At 40.9% G+C, this 20,903-nt stretch overlaps 1 protein-coding gene across 1 annotated transcript in view; it reads left to right on the top strand.

Moving 5' to 3' along the window:
* The window catches only part of PAGE4 (PAGE family member 4), a 131,653-nt gene that overhangs the window by 105,701 nt on the left and 5,049 nt on the right, over positions 1-20,903 (top strand). Inside the window, exons 2-4 of the mRNA XM_057717652.1 lie at positions 18,037-18,119; positions 18,619-18,718; positions 20,356-20,466. Of these exons, the coding sequence (XP_057573635.1) occupies positions 18,045-18,119; positions 18,619-18,718; positions 20,356-20,466 (286 nt within the window). The 5' untranslated portion in view covers positions 18,037-18,044. The remainder of the gene's footprint in view (positions 1-18,036; positions 18,120-18,618; positions 18,719-20,355; positions 20,467-20,903) is intronic.

Raw genomic sequence — 20,903 nt, 5'->3', positions numbered from 1 at the left:
ATTCCAGATGCTTCACTGCTTGAACACTGTACCCAAATACCCCAAATACCTTGGAACAGAGGCTGCAAACATTCAGAGACCTTATACTCTGAACACAGAAATAAATACATCAAACTCAAAGCTTGAGATACAGACCCTGAAACAATTAAGAGAACCCACATCCTGAACACAAATTTCAATATACCACACACTTAAATCTTGGAACACAAGCCCTCAATGTACTCAGAGACCTTACATCCCTAGCCCGGACCAACAAATACCTCACTCTCCAACTTTGGAACACAGGCTGTCGAGGAGTTCGGAGACCTTACACATTGATCACCGAATGCCAGACACCTGGGAATAAATCCTTGAAAAACAGATCATCAATGAGTTCAGAGACCATATGCACTGAACACAGATCACCCCCATGACCTCAGAGTCAAACCTTGGTCAAAGATCATCAAAGTGTTGAGAAACTTCTAATCCTGAATGCATATACCAATACACCAGAATAAAACCTTGGGAGTTCAGAGACTTCTCATATGAACGTAGACCTCAAAACCTTCAGATTCAATCCTTGGAACATACAATGAATTAAAACATCTCCCATTCCCTGAACACAGAACCCCAAATACCTCTGATTCAAAACTTGGAACAAAGACCTACAAAGAATTTAGAGATTTCACACCCTCAACACAACCCCCCAATTGCCACACACTCAAATTTTGGAACACAGATCCTCAAAGAGTTCAGAGATCTCACATTTCAAACACAGATCCTGAACACCTCAGACTCCAACCTTAGAACACAGACTCTACAGTGTTCTGCAGTCTCACAACCTGAAGAAACATCTCCAAATACCTCAGACACAATATTTGGAACTCAGGCCCTCAAAGAGTTCATAAACCTCCTATCCAGAATATGAATTTCCAAATACCTCAGACTCAAATTTTGTGACAGAACTCTCAAGGAGATCAGAAACCTGAAATCCCAAACATAGATCCCCTCAACTGTCTGAGATTTAAACTTGGGTCATCAAACCTTAATGAGTTCAGAGACTTCGTTGACTGAACACAGAACCCAAATACCTCACATTTGAACTTTAAACCACAGATCTAGAAGATCTGTGAGTGCTTATACCTTGAACACAGACCCTGACGCCAGAGACTCGAACATGGAACATAGATGTTCAAAAGGCTCAGAGACCTGATATCTTAAACACAGACCTGAAAATGCATCAATTTGAAATCCTAGGACACAGACCTCAAAGACTTCAAAAATGGCTTTAAAATGATCCCCAAATACCCCCGAGTCAATTCTAAGAAAAAGACCTTCAAGAAATCAGAGACCTCACACCTTGTACACACACCTGCAAAGACCTCAGACTCTGACCTTGCAACACAGACCCTCAATTGAGTTCAAATACCTCACATCCTAAAAACAGATCCTCAAATATATCAGTTAAATCACATACTTCCAAAGGGTTCAGGGACATCACAGTCTAAACACAGATTGTCAAATACCCCAGCCTCAAATACTGGAACACCAGTCTTCAGAAAATTCCAAAGGGTTCCCCAAATGTACATCCTAACATAGACTGCAATTACATGAGACCCACACCCTATATAGGCCCACAAATACATCATGCTCAGATTCTTAGGACACAGGTCCTCAAAGAGGTCAAAGATCTCACACTCTGTAAAACGACCCCTACATACCTCAGACTCAATCCTGCAAAAGAAGAACTTCAAAGAGTCAGAGACTCTCACTCTAACACATACCTCCACATACCTCAGATCTTATAACAGAGATGCTTAGAGAGTTCAGAGCTCTTACAACCTGAATACAGATCCCCAAACAGCTCAGATTCAAAATTTGTATGACAGGCCCTTAATGATTTCAGAGACCTCACATCCTAAATACAGATTCCCTAAATACATTACTTAAAACTTCAATATACAGAACCTGAATGAGTTCGGAAATCACAGTCTAAACACAGATTCCCAAACTTCAGAATCCCAAACTTCAAACCTTGGGACAGAGAACCTCAAAAAGATCACACCCTGAACTGAAATATAAAAAAACTCATTAGCAAATTTAGGATACAGACCCTCAAAGAGTTCAGAGATCTCTCGCCTCAAACACCTCAGACTAAAACCTTGAAAAATACACCCTCAATGAGTTCATAGAGTACATACCCTGAACACAGAATCCAAAATACTTCAGGCTTATATATTGATAGATTCTTCATCAGATAAGGGACCTCACACCCTGAATTCAGAACCCCAAATGCATAAGATTCAATCTTGGAACACAGATATACAAAGATTTCAGAGCTCTCACAATCTGGACACAGACCCTAAATACTTCCCACCCAAATCTTGGGACACAGCCCTCTAAAATTTCAGAGACCTCGTGTGCTGAATCCAGACTCCCAAATATCTTAGGCTCAACCCTTGGGAAACAGACTTTATAAAATTTCACATACCTCACAGCTTGAACAATGACAACCAATACCTCCAACTCAACACAGGCTCTATAAGATTTCAGAGACTTCCTATCCTGAACACAAATCCCCAAATACCACTGACTCAACACTTGGAATACAGACCATCAAAGAGTTCAGAGACCTCATATCTTGGATACACACCCCCAAGAGCTCACACTCAAACCTGAAACACATACACTCTAAAATTCAGAGATGTCACACCTGAATACATTACCTCAGAAAATATGGGACACAGATCTTCCAGGTGTTCAGAGACCTATCACTCTGCACAGTGACCCTGAAACACATCAGACTAAAATCTTGAAATACAGACAATGATTATAGAAACTGAATGCACTGAACACAGACCTCCCAATATCTCAGACTCAAACTTGGAACACAGATCATCAATGTGTTTGGAGACCTCAAATCATGAACTCACCACCCTACACATCAGAATCAAACCCTGGGACAAACACCCTCAAAGAGGTCAGAGATCTCTCATCCTGACCACAAACCCCCAAATTCTTTGGGTTCAAACCTTGGAGCATAGACAATAAGTTCACACACATCTCACTCCTTGAAAACAGACCTGCAAATATCTGATTCACATGCTGGAACACCGGCCCTCAAAGAATTCAGAAACTTAATATCCTAAACATAAATTCCCAAATGCCACAAATTCAAATTTTGGCACACAGACACCCTAAGAGTTCATAAAATCCACGCCTTGAACAAAGAGCCAAAAAACCTCAGGAGAAAACTTAGGACATAAACTTTGAAAAATTTCAAAGACCTTTCACCTTGAACACTGACTCAGACACCTCAGATCCAACCTGGGAGTACAGACTCTGAAAGAGTTCTGTGACCGCTCAACCTGTTCATACACCTCCAAACACCACAGAACCAATATCTGGAACCCAATCCTCAATTGTTCATAGTCCTCAGATCCAGAACACAACCTTCCAAACACTTCAGGCTCAAATGTTGTGATACAAAGCCTGAAAGAATTCAGAAGACCTCTCAACTGAACACAGACCACAAATAACTCAGATTCAAATTTTGGTCACAGTCCCTCGCAAGTTAAGAGACCTCACTCTTGCTCATAGAACCCATATACCTCATATTCAAATATGAAAACACAGACTCTAAATATTTGTGAATGCTAACACCCTAAATACAAACCCAAATACCTCAAACTCAAACTTAGGAACACAGACTCTCAATAAGTTCAAAGACTTTACTCAGACCACAGTTACCTCAGACTTAATTCTATGAAAAAAAAGCACTTCAAAGAGTTCAGAGACCTCAAGCTCTGAACCCAGATCCTAAAATACTTCAGATTCAAACCTTGGAGCACAGATACTTAATAAGTTCACACTCCTCTCATTCCATGAATACCGAGTCAAACCCTGAAACACAGGCCCTCAAATAAGTCAGAGGCTTCACACGCTAAATATAAATTCCCAAACACCACAAACTTAAATGTTGGAACATAGAACCTCCAAGAGTTCAGAGACCTCATATCCTGAAGAGAGACGCTAAAACCTCTGAAGCAAACTTAGGGCAAAAACCCTAAAAGAGTTCACAGACTTCGCACTCTGAACACTGACCCAAATACCTCAGATGGAACACAGAGCCTGAAAGAGTTCTGCACCTTGCAACTTGAATAAGCACCTCAAAATTTCTCAAGTGCAATATCTGGAATGCAGACCTTCTAGAGTTCATAGACCTCACACCCAGAACAGGAATTTCCAAACACCTCAGACTCCAACCTTGAGACACGTACCCTCAATGATTTCAGAGACCAAAACCCTAAACAAAGAACCACAAATACATCAAACTCAGAATTTTATGTCACAGAATCTCAAAGAGTTCAAGACCTCTAAACACAGAACACAAAATACCTCAGACTCAACTCTATGAAATAAAAGATCTTCAAAAAGTCAGCGATCTCACACTCTGAACACAGGCCCCAAAATAATTTACATTCAAACACTGGAGCACACTTATTTAGCTCAGAGTCCTCTCACTCCCTGCTCAGAGACCCCCAAACATACCTGATTCTAAAGTTGGATGACAGGCCCTCAAAGATTTCAGAGATTTCAATCCTGAAGATAAATACCTAAAAACCACACACACGAATCTTGGAGCACTGATCCTCTAAAGTCTAGATGTGTCACACTCTGAACTTAGATACCAAAAGAATCTTCAGAAGCAAACTTAGGAAACAAACCCTCAAAGAGGTCAGACACCTCCAACCTTGAAAAGAAACCCCAAATATCTCAGACTACAACTTTGGAACACATACCATGAGAGAGTTCTGCATCATCACAACCTGAACATGTACCTCCAAATACTAGTAATTCAATTTGGAACCCAGACCTTCAGTGAATTCATAGACCTCATACCCAGTACATGACCTTACAAATATCTGAGCTTCCAACCACGGGCCACAGACCTTCAGTGAATTCAGAAAACTTACTTCTTTCAAAAATAACCCATATATGTCATATTAACATTAAAACACAGACCCTAAACGATTTGTGAGTGCTTATACTCATAACACAGATATAAAACACCTCAAATCTTGAAATATAGACCCTCAAAGATTTCACAAAACTAAAATTCTAAATGCAGAAGTGCAAATACATCAAATTCATTATCATAGGACATAGACCCTCACAGACTTCAAAGACCTTACATTCCAAATGTAGTTGTGTGAGTACTTCAGACTCAATCCTGTTTAAAAAATAAAAGATCTTTGAAGAGTCAGATACTTCAAACCCTGAACATGTAGCACCAAACACCCAAGACCTTTACCTGGCAACGCAGACTCTCAGAGTTCAGAAATCTCACACCCTGAATACAGACCCCAGAAGCTCAGATTCAAAATATATACCAAAGATCCTCAGTGATTTCAGAGCCATCACATTCTAAACACAAATCCCTAAATACATCAATTAAAACTAAAGAAACGGACGCTCAGAGTTCAGAGACATCACATTCTAAACACAAAGTCCCAAATACCTCAGATTCAAGCGCTGGATCACAGAACCACACACACACACACACACACACACACACAAAATCAAAGACCTTGTGCCCTGAAGTTAGATACCAAATAACACAGAAGCAAACTTAGGACACAATCTCTCAATGAGTTCAGAGAATTCTCATCCCAAACACTGACCCTGAAATATTTCATACTCAGACAATGGAAGACAAACCCTTATTGATATCACAGTCTTCTAACTCTGAATGGAGAACCCCAAATCTCTTAGACTCATCCTTGGAACACGAATAGAGAAAATATGAAAACACAGACACTAAAAGAGTTGTGAGTATTTACAACCTAAATAATGACCCCAAATGCCTGAGACTCAAATTTGAAACACAGACCTTTAAAGGTTTCAGAGCACTCACATCCTGAACACAGATATACAAATACACCAGACTCCACCCTTAGTACCCAGATACTCATAGAATTCAAAGAACTTACGTTTTAAACCCAGAGCTCATAACCTCAGACTCGATCCTGTGAAAAAAGTACTTCAGAAAGTCAGAGGCCTCACATTCTGTACAAACATTGGAAAATATCTCAAACTCCAACCTCGAAAGGCAGACCCTTAAAGATTTGGGTGCTTGTCCATCTTGAATATAGAGTTCCAAAAAGCTCAGATTCAAAATCTATACTAAAGACCTTCAATGATTTCAGACCCCTCACAAGCTAAACACAGGTTCCCACATACATCAGTTAAAAATTTAAGACACAGACCCTTTAGTGAGTTCTGAGACATCATGTTCTAAATACAGTTCCAAACACCTCAGACTTAAACCTCAAGATACTGAACCTAAAAAAAGATCTCTGAACTCACACACCAAATAACACAAACCCTCACAGGGTTCAGAGACCTCACACCCTGAACACTTTCCCCAAATACCTCAGACTAAAACTTCAAAAAACAGACCTTCAGTGAGTTCAGAGACTTCTTACTCCGAACACTTAGTGCAAAATACTTCATACTCAACAATGGGAAACAAACCCACAGTGATAACACAGACTTCACAGCTTAAAATCAGAACCCCAAACCTCTCAGATTCAGCCATGGAGGATAGGCAGCGAAAGATTTCACAGACTTCACATATGAACAAAGACCATAAACATCTCCCACTCAAACTCCAGAGACTTCGCATTTTGAACTCAGACTCCCAAATATCTAAGGATTAACACCTGGGAAACAGACCCCATAAAATTTCAGACAGAGATATCAGCTTGAGCACCAACACCTAACACCTCCTCCAACATGAACGTTGGAACATAGGTAATATAAGATTTCAGAGATTTCATATCCCCAACACAAATCTCCTAATACCACAAACTCTACACTTGCAACAGAGACCATCAAAAGATTCAGAGACTTCACACCTAGCTCATAGACTTCCAAACACTTCAGACTAAAAGCATGAAAGCTCAATGATTTCAGAGACCTAACACACAAACCCAGATCCCTTGTAATATCAGATTGAAACCTAGGAAGGTAGATCATCAAAGTGTTTCAGAACCTCTAACCCTGAACTCAAAGTCCCATAGAACACAATCAAACTTTGGTACTAATGCCCTTAAAGCACCAAGAGACCTCATACCCAGACCACAGACCCCCAAATATTTCAGATCAAACCTTGGAGCACAGACAGTAAGTTTGAACACTTCTCACACCCGGATCATGAACCCCCAGGACCCCTGAACACAGACCCTCAAAGAATTTGGAGAGCTCACACCCTAAACACTGATCCCCACATTCCTTATATTCAAACCTAGGGACACAGGCCTCAATAAGTCCAGACAATGTGCACATATAACAGACCTCCAAATTCCTCACATTCAAATCTGACTTTCAAAATATCAGACACCTTTCTTCCTAAACACGGGCCCCCAGATATCTCAGATTTAAACTTGCATCAACTGACAGAGACCCACAAGTACTTCATGTTCAAATCTTACAGCATAGACCCTCAAAGACTTCAGACCAAATCTTGTAGCTCGGTTAATAAGTTTGGACACTTCTCACACCCTGATCAAAGACCCTGAAAACTTCTGATTTTAAACCTTGGAATATAGATCCTCAAAGAGTTTAGAGACTTCACATCCTGAATAGGGATGTCTAAACAACTCAGACAAAAAAACCTGGAACCCTGAACTGAAAAATATTCAAGGACCTTACTCTTTGAATGCAGAGCAAAAATACCTCTGAAACTTGAGATCCAATCTTAAAATTTCAAAGACTTCATAACTGGATCATAGGCCCCCAATTACCTCAGATTCAAACCTTACAATGTAGACCCTGAAAAAATTTCAGAGGCCTTACACCTGAACACAGACCAGCAGTTACCTCAGACTCAAACATCTGGACTGACCCTGAAAATTTCCCGAGAACATTAGCATACACCTCTAAGTATCTAAGCCTCAAAACATAGAACATATGCCCTTAGAGCAGGGGTTCCCAACCCCCGGCCCATGTTAGGAACCAGGCTGCACAGCAGAAGGTGAGCGGCTGGCCAGTGAGCGAAGCTTCATCTGCCCCTCTCCATCACTCCCCATTGCTCTTGTTACCCCCTGAACCATCTCCCCCCGCCCCCATCTGTAGAAAAATTGTCTTCCACGAAACCAGTCCGACCGCTGCCTTAGAGAGATCAAAGACCTCATACCTTGAACATGGGCTTCCAAACACCTTGGGCAAGAAACTTGGAACAAAGATCTTCAAAGAATCCATGAATTTCACTTCCTGAACACAGACCCCTAAATACCTTGGACCCAAATGTGGGACTCAGATCTTCTAAAAGTTCAAAGACCACATAGCCTTTGAACTCAAGCCTTTTAATCCCTAAGACTAAAAACCTCGGAACAGAAACTGGAAATCTCAAGGGCCTCAAACCCTGAATACAGACCCCTAAATAACTCAGACTGAATCCTTGGGACACAGATCCTCTAAAAGTACAGAGGACCTCAGGCTATGAATGCAGAACTCCAAACACATGAAACTTAACTGTTGGAAATGGGTCCCCACAGATTTCGGAGAATTTTCACCCTGAACAGAGACCCACAATGACTTGAGATTCAAACTTTAGCAACATAAATCCTCAAAGACTTCACACTGTGAACACAAACCACTACTGTAGAGTTAACACCTTGAATCACAGAACTTAGAGGTCAGAGAGCTCACACCCTGAACACAGACTCCAAACCCCTCAGAATCAAATCTTAGAACAGAGACTCTCAAAGTTTCAGAGGCCTTGCACCCTGACTTTGGACCCCCAAATAACTCTAACTGAATCATTGAGACACAGACCTTTTAAGGTTGCACAGACTTCACACTCTGAAAACAGACACCAAGTACCTCATATTCAAAACTTGGGACACAGATCCTCTAAAAGTTCAGAGATTTCACATGCTGAACAAAGACCCCTGAGTACCTCAGACTTAAACTTTTGGAAACAGAATCCCACTGATTTCAGACATCTCTCACTGAACAGAGACAATAACCACAGCAAGAACGAACTTCAAACTTAGTACAAGTCCTTACTAGATTAATACTAAATCCTAGGAGAAGTACACATACTAAAATCCTAGGAGAAATAACTGTGCATTCTTCCCCAAACATACAAAATATTTACTTCGGTAACTACTGTCCTTTACAACCTGTCACACTTTCCACATGGAATTATTATGCATCCAAAAAAGCAAGAAATACATAGTCTAAAAAAACAATCATCAGAATCAAACTCAGATAAAACACAGAGGATGAAATTATCACACAGAGAATTTAAAATAATTGTAGTTAATATGTTAAAGGCTCTAATGGAAGTAGGAGTGGGAGGAAAAAGTCTTCTCTGGTGTTTTCATTAAGCCTCATTCTTAGGCAAGCACTGTGAGAGTGTGTCTTGGCAGAGTGGCCTTTAGAATATTCCTTTCTTTCCTCCATAGGTAGAGCTTTTCTTCCCCTGTTCACTTCTCCCAGCTGCATGGGTACCCATGTACTCTGGCTACAGTTTTGCTGCCCTGGCTCCTGAAGATGGAAGCTTTTGTTACTTAGGGATGATAAGGAAGATGATAGGCCAAGTTTCCTTGATGGTTTCCATTGCTTTCCCCTAGTTGCAGTAGCATTCTACCAGTGCCTGCAGATTAAGCTTTTATGTTCTGGAAGGGAGATAGGGGAAATGAGTCTGGGGGGATTTGGGCAATGGTGTTCTCCTCTCCTTGCCAGCACCACAGGAGAACTTTTCTGGATTTTCTTGTGAACCCAGTGGTATTCCTAGAGGAAAAACCTGCAAGAAGATGGGAACCCCACATGCCTGAATCCCTTGGAGTTCCTTGAGAGCTTCACATTCAAATGCAAGTTTCATTCCTGATCTTTGGAGGAAAGCATTCAGTCTTTCAACATAAAATACGATGTTAGTTGTAGATTCTTTTGTAGATACCCTTTACGAAACGCAGGGAGTTTCCTTCTGGTCCTAGTTTCCTGGGAATTTTCATCATAAATGGATGTATTCTGTCAAATGCTTCTACTGCATCAATTGACATGACCATGTGGTTTTCTTTATAGACTATTAATATGGAGAGTTACATTGATTGATTTTTGAATACAGAATTAACCTTGTATTCCTGGAATAAACCTCCTTTAGTTGTGCTGTATTATTCTTTTTATATATTGCTATGAGGGTAAGTCAAAGATTATCCGCACTCTGGGTATAGAATTTAATTAACTTTTAGAAAAGACAAATACATCGTTTTTCGACACAATCTCCTTGCTTTTCAATACACTTTGTCCATCTGTCAACAAACTTTTGTATTCCCTCATTAAAAAATGTTTTAGGCTGAGCTGCGAGCCACGAATGCACTGCTGTCTTCACTTCATCAGAAGTGAATCCAGCTCCTTCTTGATGGCTAAGACTTATGCAACCTTCCTTGAACTTCTCTATCCATTCATACACACTTCTTAGCGACAAAACACTTTCTGCATACTGTGCACAAAGTCTTCGATAAATAATGGCACCAGGTACACCCTCAGACCACAAAAAACGAATCACTGCACGCTGCTCTTCTTTCATGCAAATCACAAGTGGGGCACCCATTTTTGCTCACACCACAGTTACAAATGAACTGATGTAACATGTTCACGCCTGCACAGCAGTGACTGGGGAGACAATAGCCTTGAATGGAAAGCGCTGATAAGACAGTGTGGCCAACAGAAGTTTTAATATAACTGGAGTGAGGATAATTTTTGACTCACCCTCGTAGATTCAACTTGCTAATATTTTGTTGAGGACTTTTACATTTATGTTCATGACATCCTAACAATCCTAAATGTTTATGTGCCTAATAACAGCTACAAAATACATGAAGCCTAAACTGATAGAACTACAAGGAGAAATAGACAAATCCACAATTACAGTCTGAGATTTCAATATCCCTTTCTCAATAATGGATAGAATATATAGGCAGAATATCAGCAAAGATACAACAGACAATCTGAAAGATACAAACTACCAAGACTCACTTAAGAATAGATAACTGGAATAACTTTATCTAGTAAAAGAAATTGAAATTTTAGTGAAAAAATGTTTTCATAAAGAAAATTCCAAACCCAGATGGCATCACTGGAAAATTCAACCAAACATTTAAGGAATAAATAATACCAATTCTACACAAATGATTCCAAAATATTGAAGAGGAAAGAATACTTTCCTACTCAACTCATTCTATGAGGCCAGAATTTCCTGGATTCCAAAACCAGCTAAAGACCTTAATAGAAAAGGAAACTACAGACCAATATCCCTCATACATGCAAAATTCTATACAAGATTTTAACAAATTGAATCCAACAATATGTTTCATCATGCCTGAATGGAATTTATCTCAGTAATGCAGGGCTGGTTTAATATTTGAAAAGAAACCAATGAAATTCACCATATTAACAAACTAAAAAAGAAAATACCCATATGATTGTTTTGCTGCAGAATGTTTTGCCTTAAGATCAGGAATAAGACAAGGATATTCACTTTTACCACTTGTATTCAACACCGTACTTGAGATTCTAGATACTGTAATCAGGCAAGATAAAGGGATAAAATGCATCCAGATTGGAAATAAAGAAGTAAAACTGTCTATTCACAGATGACATGATCATTTTCATAGACAGTGTGATTAAATCTAATTAAAAGCTAGTAAAACCAACAAGTGAGTCTAGTGAAGTTGCAGGAAACAAGCTCAATGTAAAGAAATCAGTTGTATTTCTACATACTAACAACAATCAAAAATTGAAATAAAAACCAATCTGTAAGAGCATAAAACATGTGAAATACAGAGGAGTAAATCTGACAAAAGAAGTGAAAGATCTGTATACTGAAAACTACAATATATTGCTGAAAGAAATTAAGACCTCAGTTAATGGAGAGATATATCTTGTTTATGAGTCTGAAGACTGAAAATTGTTAATGTGGCAAATCTCCCCAAGTTGATCTATAAATTTAACACACTCCTAATCAAAATCCCAGCAGTTTTTTTTTTGTAGAAATTGAAAAGCTGATTCTAAAATTTATATGGAAATGCAGAGGACCTAGATTAGACACAACAAGATTTCAAGAATTATTATAAAACTATATCACAATAGTGTAGTATTGGCATAAAGTAATTTGCCAATAGATGAATGGATCAGAGAGTCCATAAATAAACCCACACGTATACGGACAACTGATTTTTGGCAAAGGCACACAGGAAGGGGCATAAGAGCCAGCAAAGGCCAGCATGACCACGGTACCCTTACCAATTAATTGCCTGACTACTAGGGGATATGTGCCTAAGAGGAAACTCACCCAAGAGACAGAAGTCCAAAGCCAAATGAGCTTTCTAGGCCACGTGAGGAGCCTGAACACCATCAATGAAGACTGAAAGCACAATTACAAATTTGGGATTGGTTGGCATAAGAAGGCAAACTTGGAGGCTTCTGTATGAGAAGAAGGGTGGAAAAAGGGCAACTTCTTCGGGTGATGGAACTGCCAAGAACCTTCCTTCCTCTCTACCGCTTCAGGTAAACTGCCCAGATATGCCAACACTAAGTAATAGCTATCTGAATACATGTGAGTGTGTGTACAACAACTAAATGTGCATGTATAGTATCTGAAGGAGTTTACAGATTGTTGGAGTCGAAGTTTAAAATTACATACTTTATCAATGAGATTTACAGGAACGTTCCTTTGCAATCATGTAAACTTCCTTCATGTTTACCAGGCAGTGATTTAGAAAAATTACCTCACAGAATATTTATATTCACAATCTACTTGTGCACTTCTTGTGATCTACTGTTGGTCAGGAATGCCAAAGAAAAGATCCCCCTTTCACCCACAGCCTGAGTCTCCAGCCTCAGTGACCTCTGCAGTTGTTAAGCATGTCAAGGCCTGCCAGCTTCCATGACTTAGCTCATGCTGTTCCTTCTGGGAGTGCTGCATCTCGCACACGTGGGTACTTACACCACATCACCTCCTATGGATGGTGGTCATGGGGTTGCTAAGCTCTTCCCTTGAGCTAAGGGATTCAAGGGAACCAGCAGATCCATGAGTCAGCGATGTAAAGAAATAAGCAAAGGCAGTGGGAGCAGAAAGACACAGGTTTAATGCCTGGAATACCTTGCCAAGGGTGTGATGTTGGACAAGTTGAAAATAACTCTCAAGCCCCTATTGCTTTATGTAGGATTTTTTTTCCTAAAGAAACAATTAAGGAAGTGGATGGGGAATGACCCATGAGGATGTTTGCTACAGCATGGATGATAATCTAGAATGAATGTGCGAGACATATACATGTAACTATATGTACTAAAATGGCAAAGAGAGGTTTTTAATGGGTGCTTGAGCCATAAGGTTGATTCTTACTTCTCCTCTTTCTGATTTTATGGATTTTTTACTATAATCATGAATTACTTGAATAATAATGTTAAACCTTATTATTTATAAAAATGCAAATTCAGATACTAGTGTCCATCAAAATAGCAGAAAAAGAACTAATGTTATACCCAACAATTGCAAGGTTGGAAGAAAACAGGACTTCTTGTACGCAAACTGGAATGTAGAATGGTTTCTCATTTCTTTGAGTCATCTAGTAATACACATTAAAAACGTTTAAACGCCCACTTCCCTTTCACCCAGCAATTCAATTTCCAGGAATACATCCTAAGAAAATATGAGAAAAGCATGCTACCGCACAAGTATAAGATGTTCATTCCAATTTTACTTACAATATTAAAAAGACCATGAACAAATCAGCATAATCACATACACATAGATAGTTATGTGTCTGCTTAAAACAACCATAGAATCATAGTAGAGTGTTCTACAGCTTTTTTTGTACTACTTAACTTTAATTAATGGACACCATTCTATATTAATACATGTTAATTTATCTAATTCTTCATGGGCCACAAAACTTCCATGGTCTAGTTTTACTAATTCCTGAGTAATTCATATGAGCAAGTACATTACTGAACACACAGGCACCTCTGAGTTTTCACTTTTGCAACTGTGGTATATTTACTGCAGTCTACTTGGATGAACATACGTTCAGGATGAGTTCCAAAAGGCAGATTGCTGGGAAACGGTGCTTAGGGCATTACTAACTGAGAGACAGAGTATTAGGAGTTTCTCACGAACCTCTAAACCTGCTTCCTCCTCACCATCTAATGGGGTGGTGATGGGTTGCACAAGCTGCTGGGGCTCAACAAAGACACCTCTCATACACCCCAGCTGCACCCTCTATTGCTCTCTCTCTCCAAGGCTGGCTGTTGGGATTTCCCCCAACTTCAGGTGAGGGTGATGGTTGCAGGTTGTAACTCCCAGGTCTGGCCCACCCCCAGATCCACAGGGCTGGTACCCCAGGCCAGAAGAAGGCCAGAGTACTCCCAAGCACCATCACCTTCCTCTGGAGTACAACCTGTGGTCAACATGCAGTCCTGAATCTTTCCCTCCTCCAGGTATTGGAAGTGAGCCAGGTCATCATCCCACCCACTGCACAGCCACAGCTGCCACCTCACCACATCTTCACCATAGCCTCGTGTCTGTGCATCCCACTCACAGCTGGCCCAGGCAGCATTTCCCCTCTTTCTCCCGTTGGGTTTCTGGACATTCTGCACAGAGCTCACCTTCAGCCCATGCACCATCTGGGCCTTGACCTTGACACCTGCTCCACTTCACAATGGGCACAGCCGCCAGTTCCCACTCTTGATAATCATCTCTAACTGTGGCAGATGGATGTACAGAGTCTTTTTTTCTTCTGCTAATATGAGGAAGGGGAGTGTGGAAGGACAGAAGGGGATGCCTTGTGGCTCCCCTCAGTGGTCCCAGCAACACCATTACTGCCAGGCATTAATTCTACCCAGAGCTGGGTGATGTTATACTGGGATTTAAGTAATGACAAAAGACAGTGGGACTGGCCAATTCTTTGTGACTGAATTATTTGTAAGGGGCATGTATCACTTGTGTCATTAAAAAAATGAAATGATATCTACAATAATCACAATGATACAAACAAGGGCTTGGGAGTACCTGACTGTCCTTGAGAGTGCGTGTTCTGCACTAATACTGCCTGAGGATGAGGTTACCCAGGAAGGCTTGCAGTACTGGGCAAGTCTGAGTTTCTTTTTCAGTTGAGACTCCAAGCTCTCACACAGGAAGGACCCCATCTTCCCTCTAACTTCTTCGCAGTGTCCTGGAGAAACTAGATCCTGCTCAGAGAAGAAAGCTGCTGCATAGAAACAAAGCCCCAAGATCAGGGAGCTGGGCTGCAGATGGCCTTTCAAGGAGATAACAAGAAATGACTCAGAGCCAATGAAAGTGCTTTGCATGAGGAGAAACAGACTGAGGTTAGGACCCACAGTTTATGCTGATTAAGGAATGTGAGAACTCAGTCCTTCTCAATAAATCTTTATTTCATACACATAAATATCTGAGTTGTAGAAGCAGCTCCTGATTAGATATTAAAACTAGTTATCCTTGATTGGTGAGATCAAGGAAGAATTACATATTTATACTTGGCTCTAAATTAGTTCTGTATCTTGTCTGTATGAGAGGATGGGGGAGAGGGAGGGGGAAAGGGAGGGATGTGGCAATTCTTTTTTTGCCACAGGGGATCTTTCTAACTCCCAAAGAAAATGTGCTTCTCTAAAGGTTACCTGCAGGGCCTGGAAACTGTCCTGGACAGGCAAGTATAGAAAAGGGTTTTTATTTGGGGGGGGGGGGGGGAGCAGGGAGAGAGGTAGGGAAAAGCAGGGCAAACTCCTTCCTGTCCTACAGGTACCCACCTACCTTTGTTCGCCCAAAGCAGGAGCAGTGGGCTGCTGTCCTCCTCCTCCCCTCCTCTCTCCTCAACCCACCCCTTCCCTGACAGCAGAGGACCAGACCACCTAGGTGATGTCGAAACCCTTTGAGGTGCTCCAGGTGCAGAAGACCTACAACCCCGAGGGCTGCATTTTATCTGCTGCGTTACCCTTGGAGAATCAGATGTCTCCGGAGCCCTGGAAGCTGTTGACTGCAGAAAAACAAAGCATATTTACTATCTGAGAGGAGGGTTGGTGGTGTGGTAGTGCTGGTGAACTTCTCCAGTGGGAAGAAGTGCCTCCCACTTCTTCTGGGATCGTGCTGCACATACCCAATGCTACATAACCGGCTGTTTCCAGTTAATAACAAAGTGAGCAGCACCACTATGACAGCACACATTTAGCATTCGTTTCGATGGGCAGCCATATTTCAAATGTGCCTCAGTTTACTTATATAGCAAGTCCGTGACCATGCTTTTATGAATTAAGCTGCTTTGGAACTCCCATGTATCTAAATCTTTGTTCACATCCAATATAGTTACCTTAACATAAGGTTCTAGAAGTAGAAATGTTGGGTCACGGGATGTTTTAAGGCTTATGTATTTGGATTTATCAATCCGTTTCTTTACATTTTGTGGATCCCTCTCGTGCCCCAAAATGCCTTTGTACTCTTTCAGACCCTAAAAGCTTTCATACGCCTCTGGGGAGACTAAAGACTCTCTTGAGAGCCACTGAGGCAGCCTCAAGGAGAGGAGAATTTGGAGGGTTCAATCAGGGCTGGGAATATTCTAGACACAGAAGGACTATAAGATTTTCGGTATGGAGAAGGGAAAAACAGGTCCCTTTCAGGACTGGGAGGCAACTCTTCCAGGCGGGGCGGAGCCTCTACCTGGTCAGAGAGGGCTGCAACCACAGCCCATGTGACACACACATTACTGCGTCTGCGCGTGGGAGTTACCTTGCACACCTCTGAGGCTTGGGCTTGGCAGGTGGAGTGGACTCTGCAGAAGTCGTGTTAGGCGGCAACGAAAGGTTTCATTCCCTTTCTGATTATCCACCAGGCTCTCTGCTGTGTCACAGCTGGTGTAAGTGTGAATAGATGTTAATGAGTGAGTGTGAGCCAGCAGGATTTGGGTGGGTGGGTGCAGTGCGATACTTGGCTTCCCAGGAGGAAGGTCCTCGTGGTCGTCGTCTTTACAGGCATCGCGGCTACGGCCCTTTGCGGTGGCGCGGAGCAAGGGAGAACGGTGGGCCACGGAGGGGAGAGGGGCAGTTGAAAGTGGCGCGAGACTTGGGGGCGTTACTTGAGGTATCTGAGCCCCGCAGGAACAGGAAATACCCGCAGAGCACAGATCCGGGACTTCTCCGTGGGTCCCGTGGGAGGGCAGAGAAACCAGACCCCGAGGCGCAGGCGGGATCCAGTGCGCATGCCCAGGGCTGCGTGCCTTCCCGTCGGCCCTTGGCGTGCAGCGTGTGCCGCGCGGTCTGGGTGCCGAGCTGTGCAGGTCGCGTCTTAGCGTGTGGGTTCTTTCTACTTGGCTGAGACTCACCAGGTAGGTCCACAGATCTGTCCTGCCGGGAGTTTAAGTGTGCCTGCGTGTGTGTGAGGGGGAGCCAGCGGGCTTCGGGCGGGTCAGGCGGTGCGGTGCGATGTCTGGCCTCTGAGGAGGAAGGTCCTCGAGGTCGTCGTCCTTCTCCCAGCAGGTGTCATGGCCGCCATGGCTCTCGTCCTGGTGGCAGGAAAGGGAGGGCGGTGGGCGGCGGAGGTCTGGGGGTCAGATGAAGGTAGAGCGAGTCGTGAGGGTGTTATGTGCGTTATCTGGGTCCTGGAGGCCCTGGAACTGTAGACAGAGCACAGAGTCCGGAGTCAGCAGTGGGGAGCTGGACGTGGCTGTATCTTACAAAATCTCTCCATATTGGAGATTTTGGGAGTGAAACTGAATCTCTTTGGTTAAGTAGTACTTTTTTTTTTTTTTTTTATCAAGTACTTGAAGATCCCTTCTTTTCAAGATGGGCTGTGAGAGAAACAAAGGGGCTTGCAGACAGCCTTATTTGATGTTATTGGAAAGCAGGCAGTTATTATTAATTCAAGATTTACTTTGGGGAATCTCACCAGATGTAAAAAAGAATTTCCGATCAGCATGGTAATAGTCCAGTATAGTCTTTTTAAATTACATTCTCCAGTTCACCATTTTCTGCTTTCAGTGTGAAATATGAGTGCCCGAGTAAGATCAAGATCTAGAGGAAGGGGAGATGGTCAAGAATCTTCTGATACGGCTGAACGTGTGGTTGTGAGTGTTTTAATATCTTACTTCCATTGGCAGAAATTAATAAAAGAAAATCTAAAAAGTTGTTGAACCAATATAGATCTCTTGTATAAAGGACTGTCTTGCTGAGAATGGTTGAATGGTTGAAAAATGAATCTCATGACTGAAACGTTGAGCCAGTAGACTTATATTCTGGTATTGCCTGGATGTGTGTATTGATATGAGCCCGGAAATTGTTCCTATGACTTCCCGTTTGTGCTTATTAATAAAACAACACACAGCCCAGAAAAGATGAAAATGATTTCCAGAATTATTGGTCCTTGCAGATAAATCCTTTCTTAGAGTATTTTCTGTATAGGAAGAGTAACTTTATTCAGAGTGCTTACAGATAAAGATATAGGAAAAGCCTCTTCAGATTGGTGATTAGTTGCCTCCGTGTGATATGTATATTTGTGCCTTCTCTTGTCATAGTATTAATAACAATACTTCTTATTTGCACCTATTCTCCTCCAAGGCCCAGAAACTAGGTGGCAAAAAATCTCCACAAAAGGAACCACCAACTGAGAATGTGGATATTGAACCTGGACAAGAGAAAGAAGGAGGAACATCTGTGATTCAAGGTGAAGAGGGGATGGAGGGACAATTTGTATTTCATTTATGATGTTATACTAGTAACAGGTATAAAGGGTTCCCTGAAAATTAGGCTGGAATCCTGTTTGGTAAGGGAAAGGTGTAGTTTGAAGCTGACTGCAGTCCCACTCTGTGTTAAGTTTTCCCTCTTTCAGCATTTTATCCACCTATGTTTTAAATTATTTGGCATGCTTGGAAAATGCAGTCCTTGCCAAGGCTCTAAATTAGCAAATCAAAGGAAGCAATATTAAATTTAGACAAAATTATACTATATTTTACTAGTTAAACTTGATCTTTTTGGAATTTTGTTTTCAGGGTTCTTAAGTCGTTGCATCAAAAGTTTAAGCAAACCTAGATAAATTTTGATTAGTTCTTAGACTGTAATTTAAAATTTTTTTCATAATGCAGATAAATAAATGAAATCCTTTCCTAGTTGCTATTAGCCTTCGATGTTTTTGTCTTCTTGAGCCGTAATTTAGTTGTCACATTTTTTTAACTTTTTACTTAGAAAAGTTTTAAAAAGTACAGAAAAGTTATAAGAAAGCACAATGTACTTCTGTGTCCTCTTTACCTTGATTCAGTAGTTGCTAATATTTTGCCATATAGTGTCCTTGCGTTGGGTATTAATATGCATATTATTATTGCTAAGCCATTTGAGAGTAAATTTCAAATATAACTCTTTACTTTCTAAGTAATTCTGTAAGTTTCTCCTAAAAACAAGGCTATTCGCTTACATAACCCAGTACAGTGATCAAATTCAGGAAATTTAACATTGGGAAAACATTATTATCTAATATGTAGTCAGTTGGCCTAGTAATGCTTTTTATAGCATTATTTTTTCCTGATCTAGGATCCAGTCCAAGACTACCCATTGCATTTAGTTGTCATCTCTCTTTGGATTCCTTTAACCTGGAAGTGTACCTCAATATTTCTTTGTCTTTCATGATTGACATTTTTTGGAGTCCAAATCAGTTGTTTGGTAAAATGTTCTTCAGTTTGGGTTTGTCTCATCTTGCTATTTTTAAACTTTTTTTTCACTCATTTATTGAGGCCTGCTTGGTGGCAGGTAATGTACTAGGTGCTAAGGATATAAATACAAATGAGAATGATTTCTGTCTTGAGTTCATAATCTTGTCAGAGAAATTCACGTAAACAAATAGCTGATCTAATGAGATAAGTGCAATAATAGACGTGTATATAGGTTACAAAGGTGACAACTAAGTTTGTTTTGAACAGTTTTAGAAAAAAAACATGCTTCATAGAGAAGGTAATATGTGACAAACACAACTTCTCCAAGTTTCTTTAAAAAAAAAAATTTATTTATTTTGGCTGTGCTGGGTCTTAGTAGAGGCATACAGACTCTTAGTTGCTATGTGCCTGCAGTATCTAGTTCCCCTACCAGGGATCGAACCTGGGCCCCCTGTGTTGAGAGCACAAAGTCTTACCCAGTGGACCACCAGGGAAGTCCCACAACTTCTCCAGTTTCTAGCAAAAAACTCTTTAGTGCTCATTGCATTCTTATGCTTCACATTTATTACAGTACTAACCTACAGTGCTTTATCTAATAATATTAATTTATGGTTTACCACTTATATTAATAACTCTTTATATCAACCTGAATTGGAAGGTGCAAGCCAGGAAATGGGTCTGGAAAAGACTGTGGGTGAGCGCAGAGATGGCACTGATGTGAAAGGGGAGATTCCACCTAATCTACTGCCTGCTAAAATTCCAGAAGCAGGTATGTTATCTACTAAGAATGCACGTCATGGAGTAGTTGTTTTCTACAACATCATTATTCTTTAATAACAAATTGCACTTACACAGATTATTTGAAAGGTAGTTCAGACACCAAATGCTTGATTAAAAGATAGTATCAGGAAAAAACGAATTGTCAAGTCCACATTGTTGAATTATAAAACAAGAAAGTATTACTTTGGAGTAGAAGTCCTTTAAAACCTAAGGCAAATGATCAAATACTTTTTAAAGTACATAAATTAACATACCCCAGTGCTAATTGGATATCTAAACAATACAATAGTATCGATTTTTTTTTTAATTTGCCAGAACTGTTCCTCAAAAATCACTATCTTTTAAACGCCAAAAATTAATATGGACCTGTATGTTTTGGCTTTTCTAAGTTGGTTTGTTGTTGTTGTTGTTGTTTAAATTGTGAGC

The sequence above is a fragment of the Hippopotamus amphibius genome, chromosome X (genome assembly GCF_030028045.1).
Source record: "Hippopotamus amphibius kiboko isolate mHipAmp2 chromosome X, mHipAmp2.hap2, whole genome shotgun sequence".
In the NCBI taxonomy this organism is placed as follows: Eukaryota; Metazoa; Chordata; class Mammalia; order Artiodactyla; family Hippopotamidae; genus Hippopotamus; species Hippopotamus amphibius.
The sequence above is the reverse complement of the archived record's forward strand: the minus strand, read 5'-3'. Positions and strand labels throughout refer to the sequence as shown.